Source organism: Lissotriton helveticus, chromosome 8 (assembly GCF_964261635.1).
Source record: "Lissotriton helveticus chromosome 8, aLisHel1.1, whole genome shotgun sequence".
NCBI classification, from domain to species: Eukaryota; Metazoa; Chordata; class Amphibia; order Caudata; family Salamandridae; genus Lissotriton; species Lissotriton helveticus.
In genome coordinates this window covers 409,171,529-409,190,692 of record NC_136069.1, presented here as the reverse complement: position 1 = coordinate 409,190,692, position 19,164 = coordinate 409,171,529, and the positions used below count along the sequence as shown (strand labels likewise).

The 19,164-nt window shown below is 46.7% G+C and overlaps 1 protein-coding gene across 1 annotated transcript in view; it reads right to left on the bottom strand.

The window, feature by feature from the left end:
* Positions 1-19,164, bottom strand: part of COG6 (component of oligomeric golgi complex 6) — a 464,502-nt gene that overhangs the window by 334,821 nt on the left and 110,517 nt on the right. Inside the window, exons 5-6 of the mRNA XM_078657244.1 lie at positions 18,993-19,104; positions 8,550-8,632 (exon numbers count right to left, since the gene is read on the bottom strand). Coding sequence (XP_078513370.1) covers positions 8,550-8,632; positions 18,993-19,104 — 195 coding nt within the window. The remainder of the gene's footprint in view (positions 1-8,549; positions 8,633-18,992; positions 19,105-19,164) is intronic.

Below are 19,164 nucleotides of genomic sequence, written 5' to 3'. Positions count from 1 at the left end.
AGTCGTGATTGACAGCATTTACAACAACTAAAAAAAAAAAAAAAACAATTTCCATTTTTATCCACATTTAAAAATAAATACAGGCAGGAAAATAAATGTTTTTCTGTTTGTATTTATCTGTAAAAATCCGTAAAAACCGAAAACAGGGAGCCTTAAATATATAGGAAGCCACTCCAGTGTGCACTGTGGAACAGTAAGCTCTGTGGCTGGAGCAGCAGCAAAGGTATACAAGCGTCATGCATGAATGTTAAGTTACTGCTGTTGCACCGTGCTAATGGGCATCTGTTGTGTTCACTGGTGGTGCTTTTAAAAAAAGGAGTACTGCTTTAATATAAACCATACTGGAGTCAAAAATTTAGTGAAATGCTTTGATTTGTTCAAATAAATAAATAAAGTACTTATTGCTGTATTGCAATAACACAATTTTAAAAGTGGATGTTATCTCTTTCATGCTCCACTACTATGACATGTTGGATTGACATTACCTATCTGCATGGAAATGTAAACAAAGGCTAATGGCAATGTTTGAGTTGAACAAAGGATCAGAATTTGAGTATCACATTTGCTTTTATGCCCAAACTGTTGCAAAATGTAAGTCGCAAACACTGAATTCCTCTGGAAGCAGAAAAACAAATATATGTGAAGTTGTCCATGTATGCACACCAAGTATATTTATGTGTAGAATGTAAAGTCTGGTAAAGTTACAGTTTTCAGTTGCTACAGCTGGACGATGTGCAAGATGGTATACAAGGTGCTCAGTGCACACAAAGAGATGTGATAACTGAAGGTGAGTCATGTACTTGAACTAGAGATGCAGGCTCTGAAGTACATTGCTACATCTGTTGACATGTGCAAAAAAGCCCAAGGGTGGAATGGTTATACAGAATGAATTGTATTGTTAGCATCTGGCGATCACTCAAAGAGAGCAAAGATTATATGGGAATAGAGACGGGGATTCTTCAACGAGAAGTTAAATATTGAATGAGTATTGCGACTTCACCTCCTGCACCTCACGCTTGATTTCCACAGTAGAGAAGCTAAAGATTTAGTACTTTAGCACCAATTAAGAGTACGTTCATGTTTGCAAATGGAGACAGGCAGGTCCAGATATGCTAGTGTGTTGGGGGCGGGGGTACCCCGGTATTGAATATGCTACTTACCAGTATGCATCTGTTCTTGGCATGTAGGGCTGCTGACATTCATATCTATAGCATAGATCGCCGCCTAGTGTTGGGTCCGGATGATTGCACATTGTTGTCCTGGAAGAGTCTTCGAAGTATCACGAGATAGGTGGCTCCTCCCCTGGACTACAGTGCGCATGGGCATCGACTCCATCCTCAGATTGTTTTTAGCCATTGTGGCGAAGATGGAGTGTAACCGTGTAAGCGATGGCCATGCTAATAGTAAGTGTAAAATGTCTGCAGCCGCAACAGGCGCCGGGGAGGAGGGCGGGCGATATGAATGTCAGCAGCCCTACATGCCAAGAACAGATGCATACTGGTAAGTAGCATATTCAGTTCGAGGCTTGTGGGCTGCTGAATTCATATCTATAGCATAGAATACATAGCAGTCCCTCCATTAACGGCAGGCGCCAGCTGCAGAAGTCTGAAATAGTGTCTTAAGAACAGCCTGCTCTACAGCTGCCTGCTGCTTGGAGTGCACGTCTACACAGTAATGTTTAGTAAAGGTATGTGGTGTAGACCATGTGGCTGCTCTACAAATATCTTCCAAAGGGATATTACCAAGAAAAGCCATAGAGGCCCCAAACTTGCGGGTGGAGTGGGCTCTAGGGGGGACCGTTAAAGCGCGCTTAGCCTTGTGATAGCAAATCTGAATACACTTAACGATCCACCTGGCTATACCTGCTTTGGAAATGGGGTTGCCTTTGTGCTGGGCTGAGAAGGCAACAAGGAGCTGTTGTGTTTTTCTAAAGTCTTTAGTTCTGTCAATGTAGTACATTAACGCTCGTTTGACATTTAGTGTGTGGAGCATTCTTTCTGCTACCGTTTCAGGGTTCTGAAAGAATGCGGGCAGTTCGATGGTTTGATTAACATGAAACTGCGACACCACTTTAGGAAGAAACTTAGGGTTAGTGCGTAGCACCACCCTGTTAGAATGAATTTGGATAAATGGCTCTTGTACTGTGAGAGCCTGTAGCTCACTAACACGTCGGAGAGACGTGATGGCAATGAGAAAAGCCACTTTCCACGTTAAGAACTGAATCTCACATGAATGTAGTGGCTCAAAAGGTGGGCCCATCAATCTGGTGAGGACCACATTGAGGTTCCACACAGGAGCCGGTGGGGTCCTGGGAGGGATGACCCGCTTTAGTCCTTCTAGAAAAGCTTTAATGGCAGGCACCCTGAAAACAGAGAGATGCTGCCTGTTTTGAAGATAAGCCGCTATGGCGGATAAGTGTATCCGAATGGAAGCATATGCTAGATTGCATTTGTAAAGATGTAACAAATAGCAGATGATATTAGGAATGGATGCATCTAGCGGGTTGATATTGTGTTCAGTACAGTAAATGACAAACCGCTTCCATTTTGCTGCATAGCAAGCTCTGGTAGTGGGCTTTCTTGCCTCCCGGATGATGTCCATGCATTCAGGAGGCAGATTAAGGTAGCCAAATTCTAAGACCTCAGGAGCCAGATCGCCAGATTGAGCTGTTGCGGATCTGGATGCTGAATGTCGCCATGGTTCTGCGTCAAGAGCCTGGGTGTGAGGCGCAGCCTTTGATGCGGTACCACGGAGAGTTCTAGAAACGTGGTGTACCATGGTTGGCGTGCCCACGATGGAGCAACTAGGATGAGAGTCATCGAGTGCTGCTTTAGCTTTCTTGCCACCAGCGGGATGAGAGGTGCTGGGGGAAAAGCGTACGCAAATTTGCCTGACCAGTTCATCCATATCGCATTGCCCTGCGACTGTGGGTGAGGGAACCTGGCGGCAAAGCTTTGGCAATTTTGCGTTTTCCCTTGTGGCAAACAGGTGTATCTCTGGATGACCCCATTGCTGGAAGTACGGGCGGAGTACTGATGGATGTAACTCCCACTCGTGCATCTGGTGGCTGTACCTGCTGAGCAGATCCGCCATCTGATTGTCTTTGCCCGGGAGGTGTTCCGCCATGAGGAAGATGTTCCTATGAATGGCCCACTTCCACATGCTCTGAGCCAGATGAGACAACTGTGGAGAGTGTGTACCTCCCTGCTTCTGAATGTAGTACATGGCTGTCATGTTGTCCGTCCGGATCAACACGACCTTGTTGCACAGATGTACTTTGAAGGACTTCAATGCCATGAAGATTGCCATCAGTTCTAGGTAGTTGATGTGTCGTCCACAGTCCCTGCACCGTGCAGTGGAGCACATGAGCTCCCCATCCCTGGAGAGATGCGTCCGTTGTTAGGATAATCTGTGGCACAGGCTCTTGGAATGGTCGGCCCTTGCAAAGGTTGTGTGGATTCCACCAATGCAGAGAATTGTATGCCCGACCGGTCACTGACACTAGGTCGTTCAACTGTCCTTGAGCCTGAGTCCACTGATGTGCCAAGCATTCTTGGAGCGGACGCATATGCAACCTGGCGTGCGGGACTATGAAGATGCAGGAGGCCATCATGCCTATCAACTGCATGAACACTCTCGCTGGAAGTGAGTGTTGCGGTCTGAACTTTTGGATGAGCGACTGGATGTTGTCGATCCTCACTGAATTCGGCTGAGCCGTGGCTGCTAGAGTATCTATCGTCGCACCCAGATACTGCCGCACATGTGCTGGCTGAAGGTGCGACTTCGGATAGTTTAGCGAGAAGCCCAGACCGTGAAGGAGATGAATGGTGTGGGACATGTCGGCGGCGCACTGCTGGGCTGACTTTGCCTGAACCAGCCAGTCGTCCAGATAAGGATAGACGTGGATGTTTTGCCTCCTGAGGTGCGCCGCCACAGTTGCCAGACATTTCGTGAACACTCTGGGGGCTGTGGTCACCCCGAAAGGAAAGACTTTGAATTGGTAATGCCGATTCTGAATGGTGAACCTGAGGTATTTCCTGTGTGATGGATGGAGTGGGATGTGAAAATATGCATCCTTGAGATCCAAGGTTGCGAGGAAGTCTCCCTGATTGAGTAATGGGAGAACCTGCTGCAGTGTTAGCATGTGGAAGTGTTCTGAGAGAATGTACTGGTTTAGGGGCCTCAGGTCCAGAATAGGTCTGAAGGACCCGTCCTTTTTTGGGATTAAGAAGTACAGGGAGTACACCCCTGTGCCTTCTTCCTCCACTGGCACGAGCTCTATTGCGCCTTTTTGCAGCATGACAAGAACCTCCTGCGGCAATAAGTGCAAATGCTCTGCTGACATAGGACGGTGCTTGGTGGTATGTTGGGTGGAGTGGATGTTAGCTCCAAACAATAGCCGAACTGGATAGGTTTCCTGACCCACCTGTCTGTGGTGATGGATTTCCAGACTGGCAGGAACTGCTGGAGTCTCCCCCCGACAGGTGTTGGCTGGTCGGGGGGCAGTGACAGGGAGTCACTGTTTGTTGTTGGCAGAGGAACGGGAGTTGTTGTTGCCTCTGCCTCTGCCCTTGGTGCTGTTGCCCCGATATCCTCCTCTACTTTGCTTAGTGTACGAGGATTGCGCCCCACCTTTATTGAACTGTGTCTGCTGTGACATCTGTCCTCTGTTAACACCTCGATTGCCTGAGCGACGAAAAGTGTTTCCTCGAAACTGTTGGGATTAGAGAGCTCCCATGGACTTGGCAGTCTCCGTATCTTTCTTGATCTTTTCCAGGGTTGTATCCACCTCTGGACCAAATAACCTGTCAGGGTTCACCGGCTGGTTAAGGATGGTGGTTTGGATTTCTGGTTTAAAACCTGATATTCTAAGCCATGCTTGCCTTCTAAGCATTACACTGGTATTTATTGCTCTGGCGGCAGTGTCCGCAACGTCTAGGGCGCACTTAATGGAAGCGTTAGTGATGAGCTTCCCTTCTTGGATAAGCATCTCCCCTACCTCTTTATATTGGTCTGGTAGATGTTGTAATAGGGTCTCTAGTGTGTCGTAGTGTGCCCTGTCGTAACGTGCCAAGAGCGCCTGCGTGTTTGAGATATGCCAGATATTGGCCGCTTGAGCTGCCACCCTCTTTCCAGATGCCTCCAGCACTTTTGACTCTTTGTCCGGGGGAGGAGCATCACCGGTGGTCTGCGAATTTGCCCTCTTGCGGGCATTGGAAACCACCAAAGAGTCCAATGGCAACTGGCCCTTGATATAGGTAGGATTGCCAGGTGCCGCTCTGTATTTCTTCTCGATTCTAGGGTTGACCACCCTGGACCATGTAGGCTCCTTAAAGATGTCCGCAGCATGTTTACGGACCCCCTTCAGCATAGGAAGAGCCTTGACAGTCTTTTCAGCTGTTGAAAAAGTGTCAAATAGGAAGTCCACATTCACAGGGTCAGCATGTAGCTCCACATCGTGGTTCTTGGCTGCTCTTTCAATCAAGGCATTAAATGCCGCAGAATCCTCTGTGGGAGAAGTCTTAACATTGTAAACCTGAGGGTCATGGACGGTGTGCTGATCCCCTTGGTCACCTGCCCCTATCCCGGAGTCCTGTTGCTCATCAGGCTCTGTGGTGGCCGGGAAGTTATATTCCTCGTCCTGCTCTCCTGCATCCTCTCCCTCAGAATAAGTGGGTGAGGGTGTCGCAATTCTTTGAGACTGTGGAACAAGTGGTTCGACCAAGACCATGGAATCTGGAGCCGGCCTTTTGCGCTTTAGAGGAATGGTATACGACTCCAAAGGCTGCGTTGCCGTGACTTTCCTCTTGTAAAGCGTAAGCTTTCCGGTGTCGGCATCGATAAAATGTTCTGTCTGCTCCTCTAGCAAGTGTTGTTGAGGCAGCATACTCCCAGCCGGGTGAGTCGGCTTCGATACCTCAGAGTCTTTGGGCACCGAACGGGGTGCAAAGGCCTTCGGCGGCAACATGAAGAGGATCGGCGTTGAAGTTTGCGGCGTCGAGCCGACGGTCTTCGAGGCGGAAGGCGTCTTCGGATCCGACGATGAAGCTTTGTCTCTAATTCGCCTGAGGGAGTCCGAGACCTGCTTCGTAAAGGAAGCGGACGGCTTCGTCAACCCGACAGTCGACCTCTATCCACCCCCAGGGGAAGACCCGAGCGCCGTTGACTTTTGCTTCTCGGAGCGAGGCGCCGGAGCATGGTGCTTGGGCGCGCCACGATCCTTGGCCTTGGCTGTAGACGCGGCCGGCGACGGCTTCGGATCGGCGGCCTTGACCACTGGCGTCGGGGTCCCGGTCTTCGGTTCGACGCCCTTGCTTGATGTCGGCTCGATGGCCTTTTTTGGCTTCGGATCGACGGTCTTTCTGGGCTCCGAGTCGGCGGCCTTCTTCAGCTTTGGCTCGACGACCTTGACCCCTTTCGTCACCTTGACCGGGTCGACAGCTTTTGTCGGCGCCGACCGCTTCGACCCCTCGGAAGAAGACTGCGTCGATGGGGGAGCAGACGTCTTCGGTTTCGATGGCGCCTCGGCCATTTTTGTTGTTGTCGCCGACACCGATGGTTTCAGTTTCGGTTTCGTTTTCGACAATGGCGGCTCCGCCGAAGTGTCCGTAGCCGGGCCCGAAGACGGGGCCGTGGACGCAGGTATAGGGTCTTGGGTAAGGCCCAGTGGCGATCCCTCGACCGGAGCCTTGGTTAATGTTCGAACGAGGCATAGCTCTTCCTCTGAGCTATCTTCCATGGCCCCATAGGCCTCATCATCGTCTCCTACCTTTTGGACGACTTCTTCAACATCGAGGCCTTCGACATCCGCGTCGTATCCGCATTCGACGTCTACCGTTGGAGGTGAAATCAGCAGTCGAACCTCGCGGTCGTCTGATTCTTCATTGTCGAAGATGTCCACCGGTGCCGGGGCCGACTGTTGGGCCGCCATGCGCGCCACGCGCCGAAGCCGAAGAGTCTTCGTCGAACGAAACTTTGAACAAGCCATGCAGCTTGCTTCATTGTGGTCCGGCGACAGGCACTTGTTGCACACCGGGTGGACGTCGATGTGTGGGTACTTCGATCCACACACAGGACACTTCTTGAACGGGCTCCGTTCCATGTCGCGTCGTAGAGGGTCTTGCTGCGTCGACTGGGCCTCGATCACTCAAGAGTCACGGGACTCCCAGAAATCCGACTCGGCTGAGTCGGAACCGAACCGGGGCACCGAACGCAAACAATACCGACGTATAGAAAAAGGCCTTAGGGCCTCGAAAAGTTTACGTTGATTCCGACTGGATATAACGAAAAGACATCCAAACCCAATGGCGGAAAAAAACAATCTGAGGATGGAGTCGATGCCTATGCGCACTGTAGTCCAGGGGAGGAGCCACCTATCTCGTGATACTTCGAAGACTCTTCCAGGACAAAAATGTGCAATCATCCGGACCCAACACTAGGCGGCGATCTATGCTATAGATATGAATTCAGCAGCCCACATGCCTCGAACATATGTTTTCCTGTGTACATGGGAATTCCTAGGTTGGTCTGTGTGCCATATGCCTTTTGTCTTGAATGTATCTATGACTATAAATCAACTTGTCGGTTTACATGGGTGAGAGGCTGTCTTTTCTGCTACTTGTATGACCACATGAGTGTGTAGGTTTGTTCAATGGTGTGCTTGGATGCTATATTGTCTACTGGTCTGTATGCATGTGCACAAGTGCCTGTATATATTATGTCCTTGCGTTTGGGTGCTTTCATGTCTGTCTGTCTGTTTGCTTGTGTGCCTTTAATGTCTTTTGTTCTTAGTGCTGGTATTTTTATAGGTATAGTGCTCTGTGTGTGCAGGGATGTTTGCAGGTACTCCATCTCTTGATACCTAGATACATTTGTCCCTTCATAAAAATGAGTTACTTGTGAATGTTTGTGGTTTATTCAAGAATTACTATATGTATGTTGCATGTAAATGTATGCATTTATGGGATCTCTGTATAGTAGTGCCTGCAAGTGTAGGAGTCTGTTTGTATGGATTCCTCAATGTCTGCTAAACTGTATGGATGAATGCCTATTTATCTGGCATCCATCTATCCAAGCCATCCAACCACTTATCTATCCAGCATCCATCCATCTTTTATGATGCAGCCAAACGTCCGTCATCCATTGGCCACCCAACTGTAAATGCATGTTTCCTCGTGTATGCATGTGCATCTACCGCTTCTGTTTATATAGGTGGTCGGTCTAGGTGACTGTGTTTATTGCCATTTGTTTGTGACTATCTGTATGTCTGTTGGTCTGTGCGTATGGATGTCTGTTTGTCAACAAGCCTGACTGTACGTGTGAATTTGTGCATGTATTTTCTGTGTCCCGATTTACACACCACACAACAAAAGAAAACAATGGATTTTGTCAATGCTTTTTAAAAGTTTTAGCGACACTAGTACTGCATTAGAATAAAAATAAATGTATGTAAATTAAATATTTAGGAAAGAATATCGTACTCCAATAGCTACTAATAACACTGCACGGGAAATACACTTTTGCTATCAAATATTAATCTCCATACTCACCCTGCCGTTTGTTGGTTTGTACGAAGTAGCACCTTGACATCATTATGGATTTGTTTCACTCTTCCCAAAGCTTTAAAAAAACTCTGTAAAGGAAGTCATGAATACAATAAAAACGCCATTGGCCTGTGAAAGTGACACCCCTAACGAAATCCAATTATGTTATGCAATTGCAGTGTTACTTATAGTTGTATCTAAAACCTTAACTGTTTACGAAAAAAAGTTAGGCCTTGACATGGAGTGTTCCTGTTATTTTGGAAAGGTCCTAGTCAATCTAGGGGTGGGGAAATAATAGCATTTACAAGATTTGAGCTATGTAAGAGACTTGGGGCCTCATTATGAGTACTCGCAGGGAAGGTCCGACCACTGCCACCAATGTGGATCTGCCCACAGTATTTTGAGTGTGGCGGTCGGACCGCCACAGGACTGCTGCTGGGATCCAGGATCCGATGGCAGTAGCGTAGCGGAAAGGGGCAGCAACATGATGGCGGTGCCGCTGCGGCACCGACGAGTACATTACGAGTTGCCTGCCCACAGCCCGGTGAGCCCGCCATGAAAAGGGCGGCAGAGAGGCAACTAATGGGGCCCTAACAGGGCCCCCTGCCACTCCTGGGGCTGAATGCGGGGGAGGGACACTTGTTGTGCCCCCCTGGATTAGCACCCCCGTGCCTGTACGGTGTGGCATGCATGACATGGTGGAAGCAACACCATGCATGTTCTGCAGGTGCTGTCACGGCGACAGTCTGATGTGAAGGCTCTCTGTGAGCCTAACCCAGCCGCTGCCATGAGACTGCTGCAGCACCGATCGCCTGACCTGGGTTCCACTCTGACTCCGGTGGGAGGGCGTACCATGGGCTTGGAGGACCTCCTGTGGACGTATCGGTGGCGGTGCCACAGGACAGCCAAACTCATAATTGGCCACTTGGTCTTGATCTTTCCGTGCCAAGTTGCTTATGATTTGCACTGGTTTTTCACACTGAGGTGTCCGTTACGGAACCAAAATCTCTGTGTGTGTCCAAATTCTCTGTGTAATAAACAAAAACCTGTTTTTACCAAAGGCCCTGTAACTCCCATTACTAGGACAAATGGACTAAATAAACCAGCCGCTTGTAATGAGGTTTTTCGTAAAATATAAAAGCACACAATAAAAAAGAGGCACAATATGAATCACACAAAAACATAAGCATCAGAATCATTGAATAAACTGACAGCTAACAACAGTGCTCGTAAAAAGAGAAATACCTCTAGATTGAAATACTTGTGCATATATTTCAGAAGAGAGCACAGTACCAAATTCCAGGCAATTAGGAGTAGATTTGTAAATTTGGAATTTCCAAACTTCAACTATATGTGCACCATAGAGGACAATTCTAACTACAAAGTAGAGGGTGGCAGAGGAATTGATTCCTCTTCAAGCAACTTAGGAGAGCAACTTTAAAGCATAGCCTTGCTTTTATTTTTAGTCATTAGAGTTGCCAGGGAACATGACTGATATGGTTGAACTTCTGGATACCAGATATCAACATGCCTGTGAATACAGAGCTTCAAAGGAGCTTGAGATAATTTAGAGGGACCGAATAAAACAGGATTATTATGGTCGGAAACTGTAATGAGGAATTCCAAGTCCTCTAGTTTCACTAACACTTCTCGTGCACAACTGATTTCCAGCATATTAATGATTTATAAAAAAAATATCTACAGGCATCTGAATAACCTAGAAAATGTTTAAGCAAAAGTTGGGGACCCCCTCTACACAAAATGATTTGAGGTCTGGGAGAAGAGGGGAAGGCAACTGTACAATCTAGAAAAACTCCCTTGTGACCTATATTTCTTTCAACAATCTGAAGTTAAATTCAGCATGGGCTAACTAACTATATCACAACAACAACAAAATTAAAAAAAATTAAATATAAACATTATTTAATTAGCTTCTTTGTTGTGTATCAAAATCTTTTTACTTATTTTTCTTTTTTTAATGTAAAAGCATAATTATAAACATGTACATACAGATGGGCGAAGTTATTACATAACATTTAAATACAAAGCATTCTTGGATTAGTGTCCCCTGAATGAAAAAACAAAACCAAAAAGTCATGCATACTAAATCACCAACATTCGACCTCATACACACTCATGCAACATTCACAAATACATATATCTGGACAGTGGGAGACAAAAGATTGCACAATCTCCACGACCATTGACTGTGTGTAGCAGGATCTGAACAGCATTGGTCACGCTTGTGTCACCAGGGAAAATGAGGAGTATATTGCTGCCTAGTGCCAAAAGAAAACAGTTTACTGAAGGCTCAAAAACCAATCCAAACAAATTCTAAGACAGTGAAAATGTGGTAGAACAATGCGTGATATGAATGAAGATGAGACATGAGAAAATATGTAGGGAAGGTATTTAACTTGTGATTTGAAGTATATTTACTCTTGCAAATTTCTCATCTTTAGAAATCCAAAGCAATACATCTGTACGTAGGTTTGAGAAGAGAAGGAGAACCAGTTTACAGAACAAAGTACTAGAGGGATGAAGAAAGCAACAAACGACCATTAGACTTACAGGTCCTATAGTTATGAGACCTACAAGTTACTCATTTAACATTTTGCTTAAAATATGGATATACAATAGATAGAGGTACAGGCCTTTTGATATGCCAAAAAGGTTGCATACTTAATTGTGGTGAACGGGAGTCAGTCGGATGCATGAGGGCCCTTGTGATGTGGCTGTCTCTGCCCTAACTCTATCCCTTTTTCTTATGCCTAACGTGACAGATTCCGCCCAAGCTCAGAAGACCTTTCACAAGTTACTCTAGTCCTACCAACCTTACAAATGGGAGGCAGTCTATTAACAATTCAATATAAATTATGTTAATAGACAACATTTTCCAAGTAAATCTGTGGATTATAACATTGTACATAAATTACAACTAAGCAGTGCATTGCCATGATTTCACCACCAATTCTTTCTCAGCTCATAAAAACCCCCACATACAACAGGTTAGTCACTGCCAAGCGTCTCTCAAAAGTTCAAGGTCTTCAGAACCTTGAGTAGCACAAAGGGATAGTTTCTGCCAAAGTACTTTAATTGCTATTTGATTCGCTTAGGCGCTCTAACAACTCAATCTTTAACTGGGTGTAGTCTTCATTGCAATCCTGCACTAATCTCCATATCTAGTGTTTCATTAAGGTATGAACAAGGGCACACGCTGCAGCCGGACTAATTCATTGGTGCAACACAGAAGAGTGGCATATGATGCCTTTCCAATGTTGAACGAGCTATGGTGCCTTCTGAAAGCTTATTATTTGATTTCTCATAGCATAGCTTAAACAAGCATTGGCATAGCCATAGGTCTCGCTTTTGGGACCTTATAAGTATTTAGTTATGCAGCACAATATCATTGGTGAAACAACATCAACCGTTGCATGGCTAAACACGTATAAGGTCCCCAAGGCGAGACCTATTGGCTATGCCAATGCTTGTCATTTCAGAGGCCTTCAGCCCCAGCAGGCATGACTTGAGTGTTTATTGGATCTTTATCCTCACTAACGCCAGCAACCACTTGCATATTTCTTTCCAGAACTCAGCAATGTATGTGGTCAATTTGTTTTGGCATATGAAGGTGTCATGGCCTAAAGCACATGTATATTTATTAATTTTAAAATAATCAGAATATGTGCAAAGATTAGGAAGATACCCCTATGCTTATTGACAGGGAAGGGGGCAAATGACAAAAATAAAAATAAAACCCTCTAGTGACGTAATCAAAGTTATCTAATAAGTCTAAAGGAGAGTGCTCCAATGCTACACTCTTTAAAGTGTTATTCACCAGAGTTGTCACATGTACACATTCTATAAACAACTCAGAACATTTGGGCAAGTGTCACTAATTACTAGACATACAATAAAAATTCAATAAAAAAGGTGATGTTTATTAAATTCCTCTCTTCGGGTTACACTCTAAATATAACATGTATAGTTAAAAACATCGGATATCATCATCACAGTATTACAACAAGCATTTACAATGCAATGGTCTTCTTGGGTATCAGAAAATACCGGGAGTAGCGTCCCTGGCCCCTTTCCTGCTCCGTAACCACCTCTATCGCACCTTTTCTTAGTAAAGCCAGGACTTCCCCCTGCATGAGAAGCAGGCGGTCCTTCATGCAAAGTCCTTGGCAAGGAGGATAATTTGGGGGAAACTCCCGAAAGGGAAGAGCATACCCATTCTCTACGAGATTGAGAACCCAAAGGTCCGATGTGACCGATTCCCAATCCCGTAGAAAATGAGTAACCCGACTCCCCTACAGGACCAACATGATCCGAAATGGCGGATCTAGGGCTGCTTTGCTGTGGTTGGAGGGGGGTGGGAAGAGGAAGAGGAGGAGGAGGAGGAGGAGGAGGTGGCTTGACGACCTCTAGGGCGGCCTCTGTTTCTACCTCTGTACGATTTGTATAGAGAATTCTGCTGCTGTTGCTGCTGCTGTGGTTGCTTGTAAGAGCTAAAGGAAGATCTCCCAAATCCTCTGTATTTCTTACCTGATGTACCTCTGGTCTTAAGGCCCAAAGACCTAGCTGTCGCCTTACTGTCCTTGAACCTTTCCAAACAGGAGGGAACCGTCAAATGGAAGGTCTATTAAAGTAGCCTGTACATCAGGAGAAAATTCAGAAGACTTCAACCAAGCAGTCCTCCTGGTGGCAACAGATGATCCCATAACCCTTGCCACAGAGTCAGCTGTATCCAAACCGCTCTGGATCACCTGGCGAGCAGCAGCCTGAGTATCCGTAAGAACCTCACTGAAGTTTCGCCTGTCCTCCTTTGGTATCTTTGGTACCAACTGTTTTGCAGAGTCCATCAAAGCGTGTAAATAGCGTCCTAAAAGGCACGTGGCTTTTGTGGACTTGAGAGCCATGCTAGCCGAAGAGATTACCTTCTTAGCTGATTGGTCCAGCTTCTTAGACTCCTTGTCATCAGGTACCTGTGGAAAAGCTACAGTTGATGTCTTGGAACAGGCTGCCTGAATAACTAAACTCTCTGGAGACGGATGTGTTGAGAGGAAGTCAGGATCTCCAGGAGCCACCCTATATCTCCTAGCAACAGCCCTTGATACAGCAGGTGATAAATAGGGCTTTTTCCACACTTCTAGGACAGGGTCTGTAATTGCCTCATTAAAAGGCAGCATCGGTTCCACCACTGAAGAGGGAGAATGGAGTACCTCGGTCCAAATGTTCGACTTAAACTCCGCAGTGGGCAGATTCAAATCCAAAAGTTCAGCTGCCTTTCTAATAACAATGTGATATGGTGTTACATCCTTCGAAGGGACGTAAGGAGCTGAGGAAAGCTCCCGCTCTGGAGATAACTTCAAACCATTTTAGCTTCCTTAAGGTCATCAAAGAAGTCATCGGAGTCTTGCAGCTCTCCTTCTTCCACCTCCCCCACTCTATATCTCCGCTCCTCCAAAAGCCTTTGAGCCTCCCACCTAGACCTCATCCTCTGGGTCGGCGTCGACGGAGCCACAACCGACTCCGACGGAGCCGGTGCCGGCATCGAACTCTGAGCCGGTGGATCAGTTTGGAGCGCACGAGGTCGGACCGGAGCCGGTGAAGATGGAACCGACATCGATGACCTCGGAGCCGGAAAATGCCAAGCCGGAGCCGGCGTCGGCATAAAAGGCATAAACGGCGCCAGTGCATATGCCTGAGGGACGCCCAGATTAAAGGCCATCGGACCCATGGGACCAGCCGGTGCTCCAGAGGGTTACATGGCTCTCGAGAAGACACCATACATTGCATTTAAATAATGCGTAGGGTCCTGCCCCGGGCCTGGAAATGGAAGGTATTGACCCGCAGGCTGCTCCTGTCGAGGCGCAGGAACTGTGTCAGCCAGACCCTCTGGCTGATGCTCCGGAGTCGCAGAACCTTCTGGCAATGGAGCCTCTTCCTCCTCCAGAGGTGGCGAGTGTGTCGGCGCCGGAGAATGAATCGATGCCGGAGCCGGAGAATGCTCCGGAGACTCCACAGGCGAAGGCTCACCTTCCGGATTCGGAACAACAGGTGAAGGAGACACATAATCCTTCCGATGTCTACGACCTGGAGACTTCGACTTCAGGTCCGACTCTCTCTCAGAATGACGTTGAGACCCGTGCTTCCTCTTCTTATGCTGCTTCTTGGATCGTGAAGCATGCCCCGAAGACGACCTCGAGCAGGACCTCGAACGCGACCTTGACCGCTTCGAGCGGGACTTCGAACTCATCTTTCTTGCCTTTCATTTTCGCCACAAGAAGCTTTGCCTCTCTTTCTCGCAGCGCCTTGGGGTTCATCTTCTTACAGCATGGACACCCTTGGACATCATGGTCAGAAGAAAGGCACCGTACGCAGTCTTCTTGCAGATCCGTTATGGACATCATCTTCCCGCACTCTTCGCACGGCTTGAACCCAGTTTTCTTCGAAGACATCTCGACAGGAAACAAAGAAACAAGAAAGCACTAGAAACAATCAACAGTAACAGAGTTACCCACGAGCTACTGAGGATCCCTAGAGAAACCTTTAGCGACGATGACACGGAAAAAAGGGAACTGATGTCATCACGCCGACGGAGTCCTATTATGGAGTCAGTGACGTCAGCGGAGTCGCGCGTGATGCCGCGCTTCTGTGACGTCGTCCACATTAGCGTGAAGAGCTACAAAAGAATTTCCGAATGTTGCTGACGCAGGGGGATATTCACAAGGTGAGGAATCCACTGGCAGATGTATCCATCAGAAACTACTTTTAACAAAGGTAGATTTGACATGTACATTATCTTGTCTCGTAAGAAGGCAAGGGATGGTGGTTCCAGCTTTAAAACCCGCTGCTCTACAACCTTTCTAACTGACGTAAACAATTAAAAAGCATCTTCAATGTCACAAGCTTCAAAGAATTAGAGTTAAGAGTTTGAAGTGAAAGCTCCGCTAAAACAGAGGAACTAACTTTTAAATCCGATTGCGCTTGCACAAAGGTTTCCTGGTAGAAAGGAATTTTCAAATTCTTTAAAAAACCTAGTCACAGAGGGTATTGTGAATACTGAACTATGTTCTGATAAATGCAGAACAGCAGAAATAGCAGCCAAGTACCATTTAATAGTAATCACATGCCTCTGTTCCTGGCCGAGGACAGAGCAAATTCAAAGATTTCTTCACTGGGCTGGAGAAGCACATCTGCCTTACAGAACACCCTTCTAGAAACGGGTTTCACCTCCAAAAATAAGCAGCAGTTGTGAGACATCGCCACTAGGCAAGAATAACATTCATCACATCATTCCGGAGGGATCACCCAAGAGATCAAGCTTTTAGACTTCAGGCCTGAAGGCATAAGATTTATTGGCTAGAATCAAGCACCTTATTTATCAGCAGAGTCAGTAGGTGCACTCTCAGTGACAGCTGAATTACAGGACACATACTTGCATGAAATAAATCTGTATACTAATTCATAACCAGACCTGGAGCAATCAATAACATGTCAGTCCAAACAAATTGCACGTTCTGCATAATTTAGGGGAGATTCATGAAACAGGAAGCAACAGCTAATATACCTGAGAATTCCTGTCTAGTGCATACTCCTTGGTCCCCAGGAAGGAAACTACCTGAAACAGAGTGGCGGGTCAGGCGTGGGGGGTTGAGTGGTTGTTGGGAATGTACACATACATTACTGGAATATAAAAAAAAGGAAAAGAAAAAACATACCTCCTCGCCGCTCTCCCGCTCTCTCCCAAGTGGCCGCAGTCTCTCCTCTATGGGGCCGGAACAGAAAACAGCCAGGCTCCCTCCCCATAGCCAATCACAATGCTGCAATGCATCGTTGTGGTTGGTCTGGCGCTGTGGTGCGGTGCTCAGCCAGGGAATGGGGGCCTGGGCATGCTCTCCATGAGGCTGTAATGCAGCCTGCATGGAGAACATGCAAAGTGCGCATGGCTCTTTGGCCGGCCCAGAAGGGCCACCAAAGAGTCATGCCCACTCCTGCCCTGCTCTCCGAGCAGAGCAGCCCCACCCACCCCGCAAAGCTGTGCAGCAGGAACAAATACAATGATAATAACCCTGAGTTATTATCATTGTATTTGCTCTTTCTTTCACTGCTTTGCAGCAGTGGGGCGATGCTCCTCTGCCTTAGTGGAGGAGCTGCCACTGCTGGAACTGTGGCTAACAGCTGTCCACCTTTCCAACACTTCTTCTTCTTTTGGGGCTTACTTGCAGTAGCTGCAAGTTCGACCCCCCCCCCCGAATCATTGCGTGAGGGCTGGCACAGGACCAATGCCTCATTTTGTCTCAAACTAACCTCTGGGTGCTCATTTCCAAGGAGACAGTGATGGGGAGAGCTTTACTTACTACCACCTTTTTCCAACTAAGGAACCCAGCTACTATTTCTAGGGGCACTACAGCCACGGGCATAATAGTGACCTCCCGTGGAATAGCCCTAACTCTTTTTGTCTCCTCTTAGATATACTGGTTTGAGAGTACCAACATGTCATACACAACAGTGTGACTGGCACAGGTATCTCTCAGGGCAGTGGCTGGGATTCCACTCACCAGTAGGTGGTGGAAGTGTCTACCCCCTCTGGAATCTCCAACTCACCTTTTGAGCCCACTTTTTCAAGGACAGCAGGGGCCCTTGGATAGGTACCTTGTCTTGTTGCAGTTAAGGCACCATGCGTTCTTGGGTCCAAGTGCTTACCCTGGTACTCATTTTTGCTTTGTGTGGTGTCTCGGGGGCCTACCCTACTTCTTTTCATCTTTTTCAGAGTGCTCTGCTGTCTTTTCTGGGGGTCTTTTTGACCTCAGTCTTTTGGTCAACCCACCATATCTAGTTTTGGACACTCTGGTGCTTACCCAGTAATCAGCCTTCTTCCCCTCAAGGTGCCTGCCACAAGGTGCAGGGATCAACAGGGGGGCACCAGAGGAGCCCCCTCAGCCCCCAACCGGAGGCCGCACCCACAAGTCGGCCCTACTTGAGGCCCCCAAACACGCTTTCCGACATGGTTTCCATGTCGGACAGGCAACCATGCATCTTAACCCAAGAGCAGAAAGACCTGCCCTTTGGGATCACAAGCTGGTTCCGATTGGCAGGCGGGCTCCTTAAGCCTGTCGGAAGCCAGCCGGAATGACTGGCTGGTTTAGTTTCCAACTGCCAGTTTCCAACTGCACTGTAATGCGGCGGTTGGAAAGTAAACCGAGGGGCCGATTACGATGCAGCCTGGAAGGCTACGACCATCGTTATCGGCCTCTAATGCTAAAAATGTATAATATACATTGAAAAGCTAAATTATGAAGAAATAAAAAATATGTCAAGGCGATGGGAGGAGTCAAACCCCATAAAGTACATATAACAGATTGTTCTGACAGTGCAAGCGCTGTCCTGGCTCGACCTAAAAAGAGGTAACAGCCAAGACAGGGGAAATTCAGTGTGAACAACTCTCCTTAAGAGAATTTTGTGTCCTCCCAGAGTGTAAAGTGTGGACACAGAGGATAGCATGAGGACACATGCAGCTCTGGGCTGGTTTAGGACAAGTCTAATTTGCAATTGAAACTGCACTTCAAGTCAGGCAGGTTGTCAGCTAGGATATCCATGACTTTTTCGATATTCTGCGTTGACAGTTACGGTGTACCAATCAAGCTAGAACAAGAACTTACACCAGTTTGGGGCTATTTAAATAATATCTCTTCCTGTTTAACTGCTATAAGGTTTATTCTGTTTTGCTTTTGAGTTTAGGTCATTTTGATACTTTTGTTTTTTATTGACTTTCTAAGGTTTTCACAGATAAGACAGTACAAATTCTCTTCTCGAAAAACTTGGCTGGTACTCACGCAACATAACTGCAGGCAGTGGTGATCATCATTTAGCTCAAACACTTGTTGCGACTACTAACTTTTACAAACTTTACATCTAAAACATTAAAATGAAGTAAGACTTTTGCTGTTGCTGTTTTTTTGCTTTGCCTTGACATGGGAGACACCTCACTATTTACCTTTCTTTTTTGTCTGTCAACACTTTCTAATTAATACCTAAACAAAAAATGGTTGCGGACAGGCATTAGAAAAGTTGAAACTTGCTAATGAACTACAGCCAGCCTCCAATGCTAAAGCGGTCTGCTTCACTGGAAGAGGTATTGCTAATCACAGGTATAGCTCCCCAAAATATGACAAGGCCAGATCAATGATTCAGGCCTAGAGGTTTGTTCTGTTTGGAAATCTCCAAGGAGCAGAGTTTACACACTGTTCCATTGCAGCTGATACAATGGCTGTGCTAACTTAGAGGGCATAATTTTTACTTCCTAAGGCAAGGTCGAGAGCTTAAAAAGTGTGGAAAAAATGTCATAGTATTTCTGGATCTTTCTTGCAGCCACAAATTATGGCACTAAACCATTACAACAAAAATTGCCTGTGTACATAAAATGTATATGCAAAAACTTACCTCTGTCAATGGACCGTCCCTTGTGCCACGAAGAACGCTCATTTCATCCGAAGTCAACTGGAACTTCGATAAGAAGGCATTTGCAACTTGAGCTCGGATATCCAATCTCTGACTGAAAAACAACACATGTGGGAATATCAATTATGTGTTTTATTATCAAAGTTCAATGTTT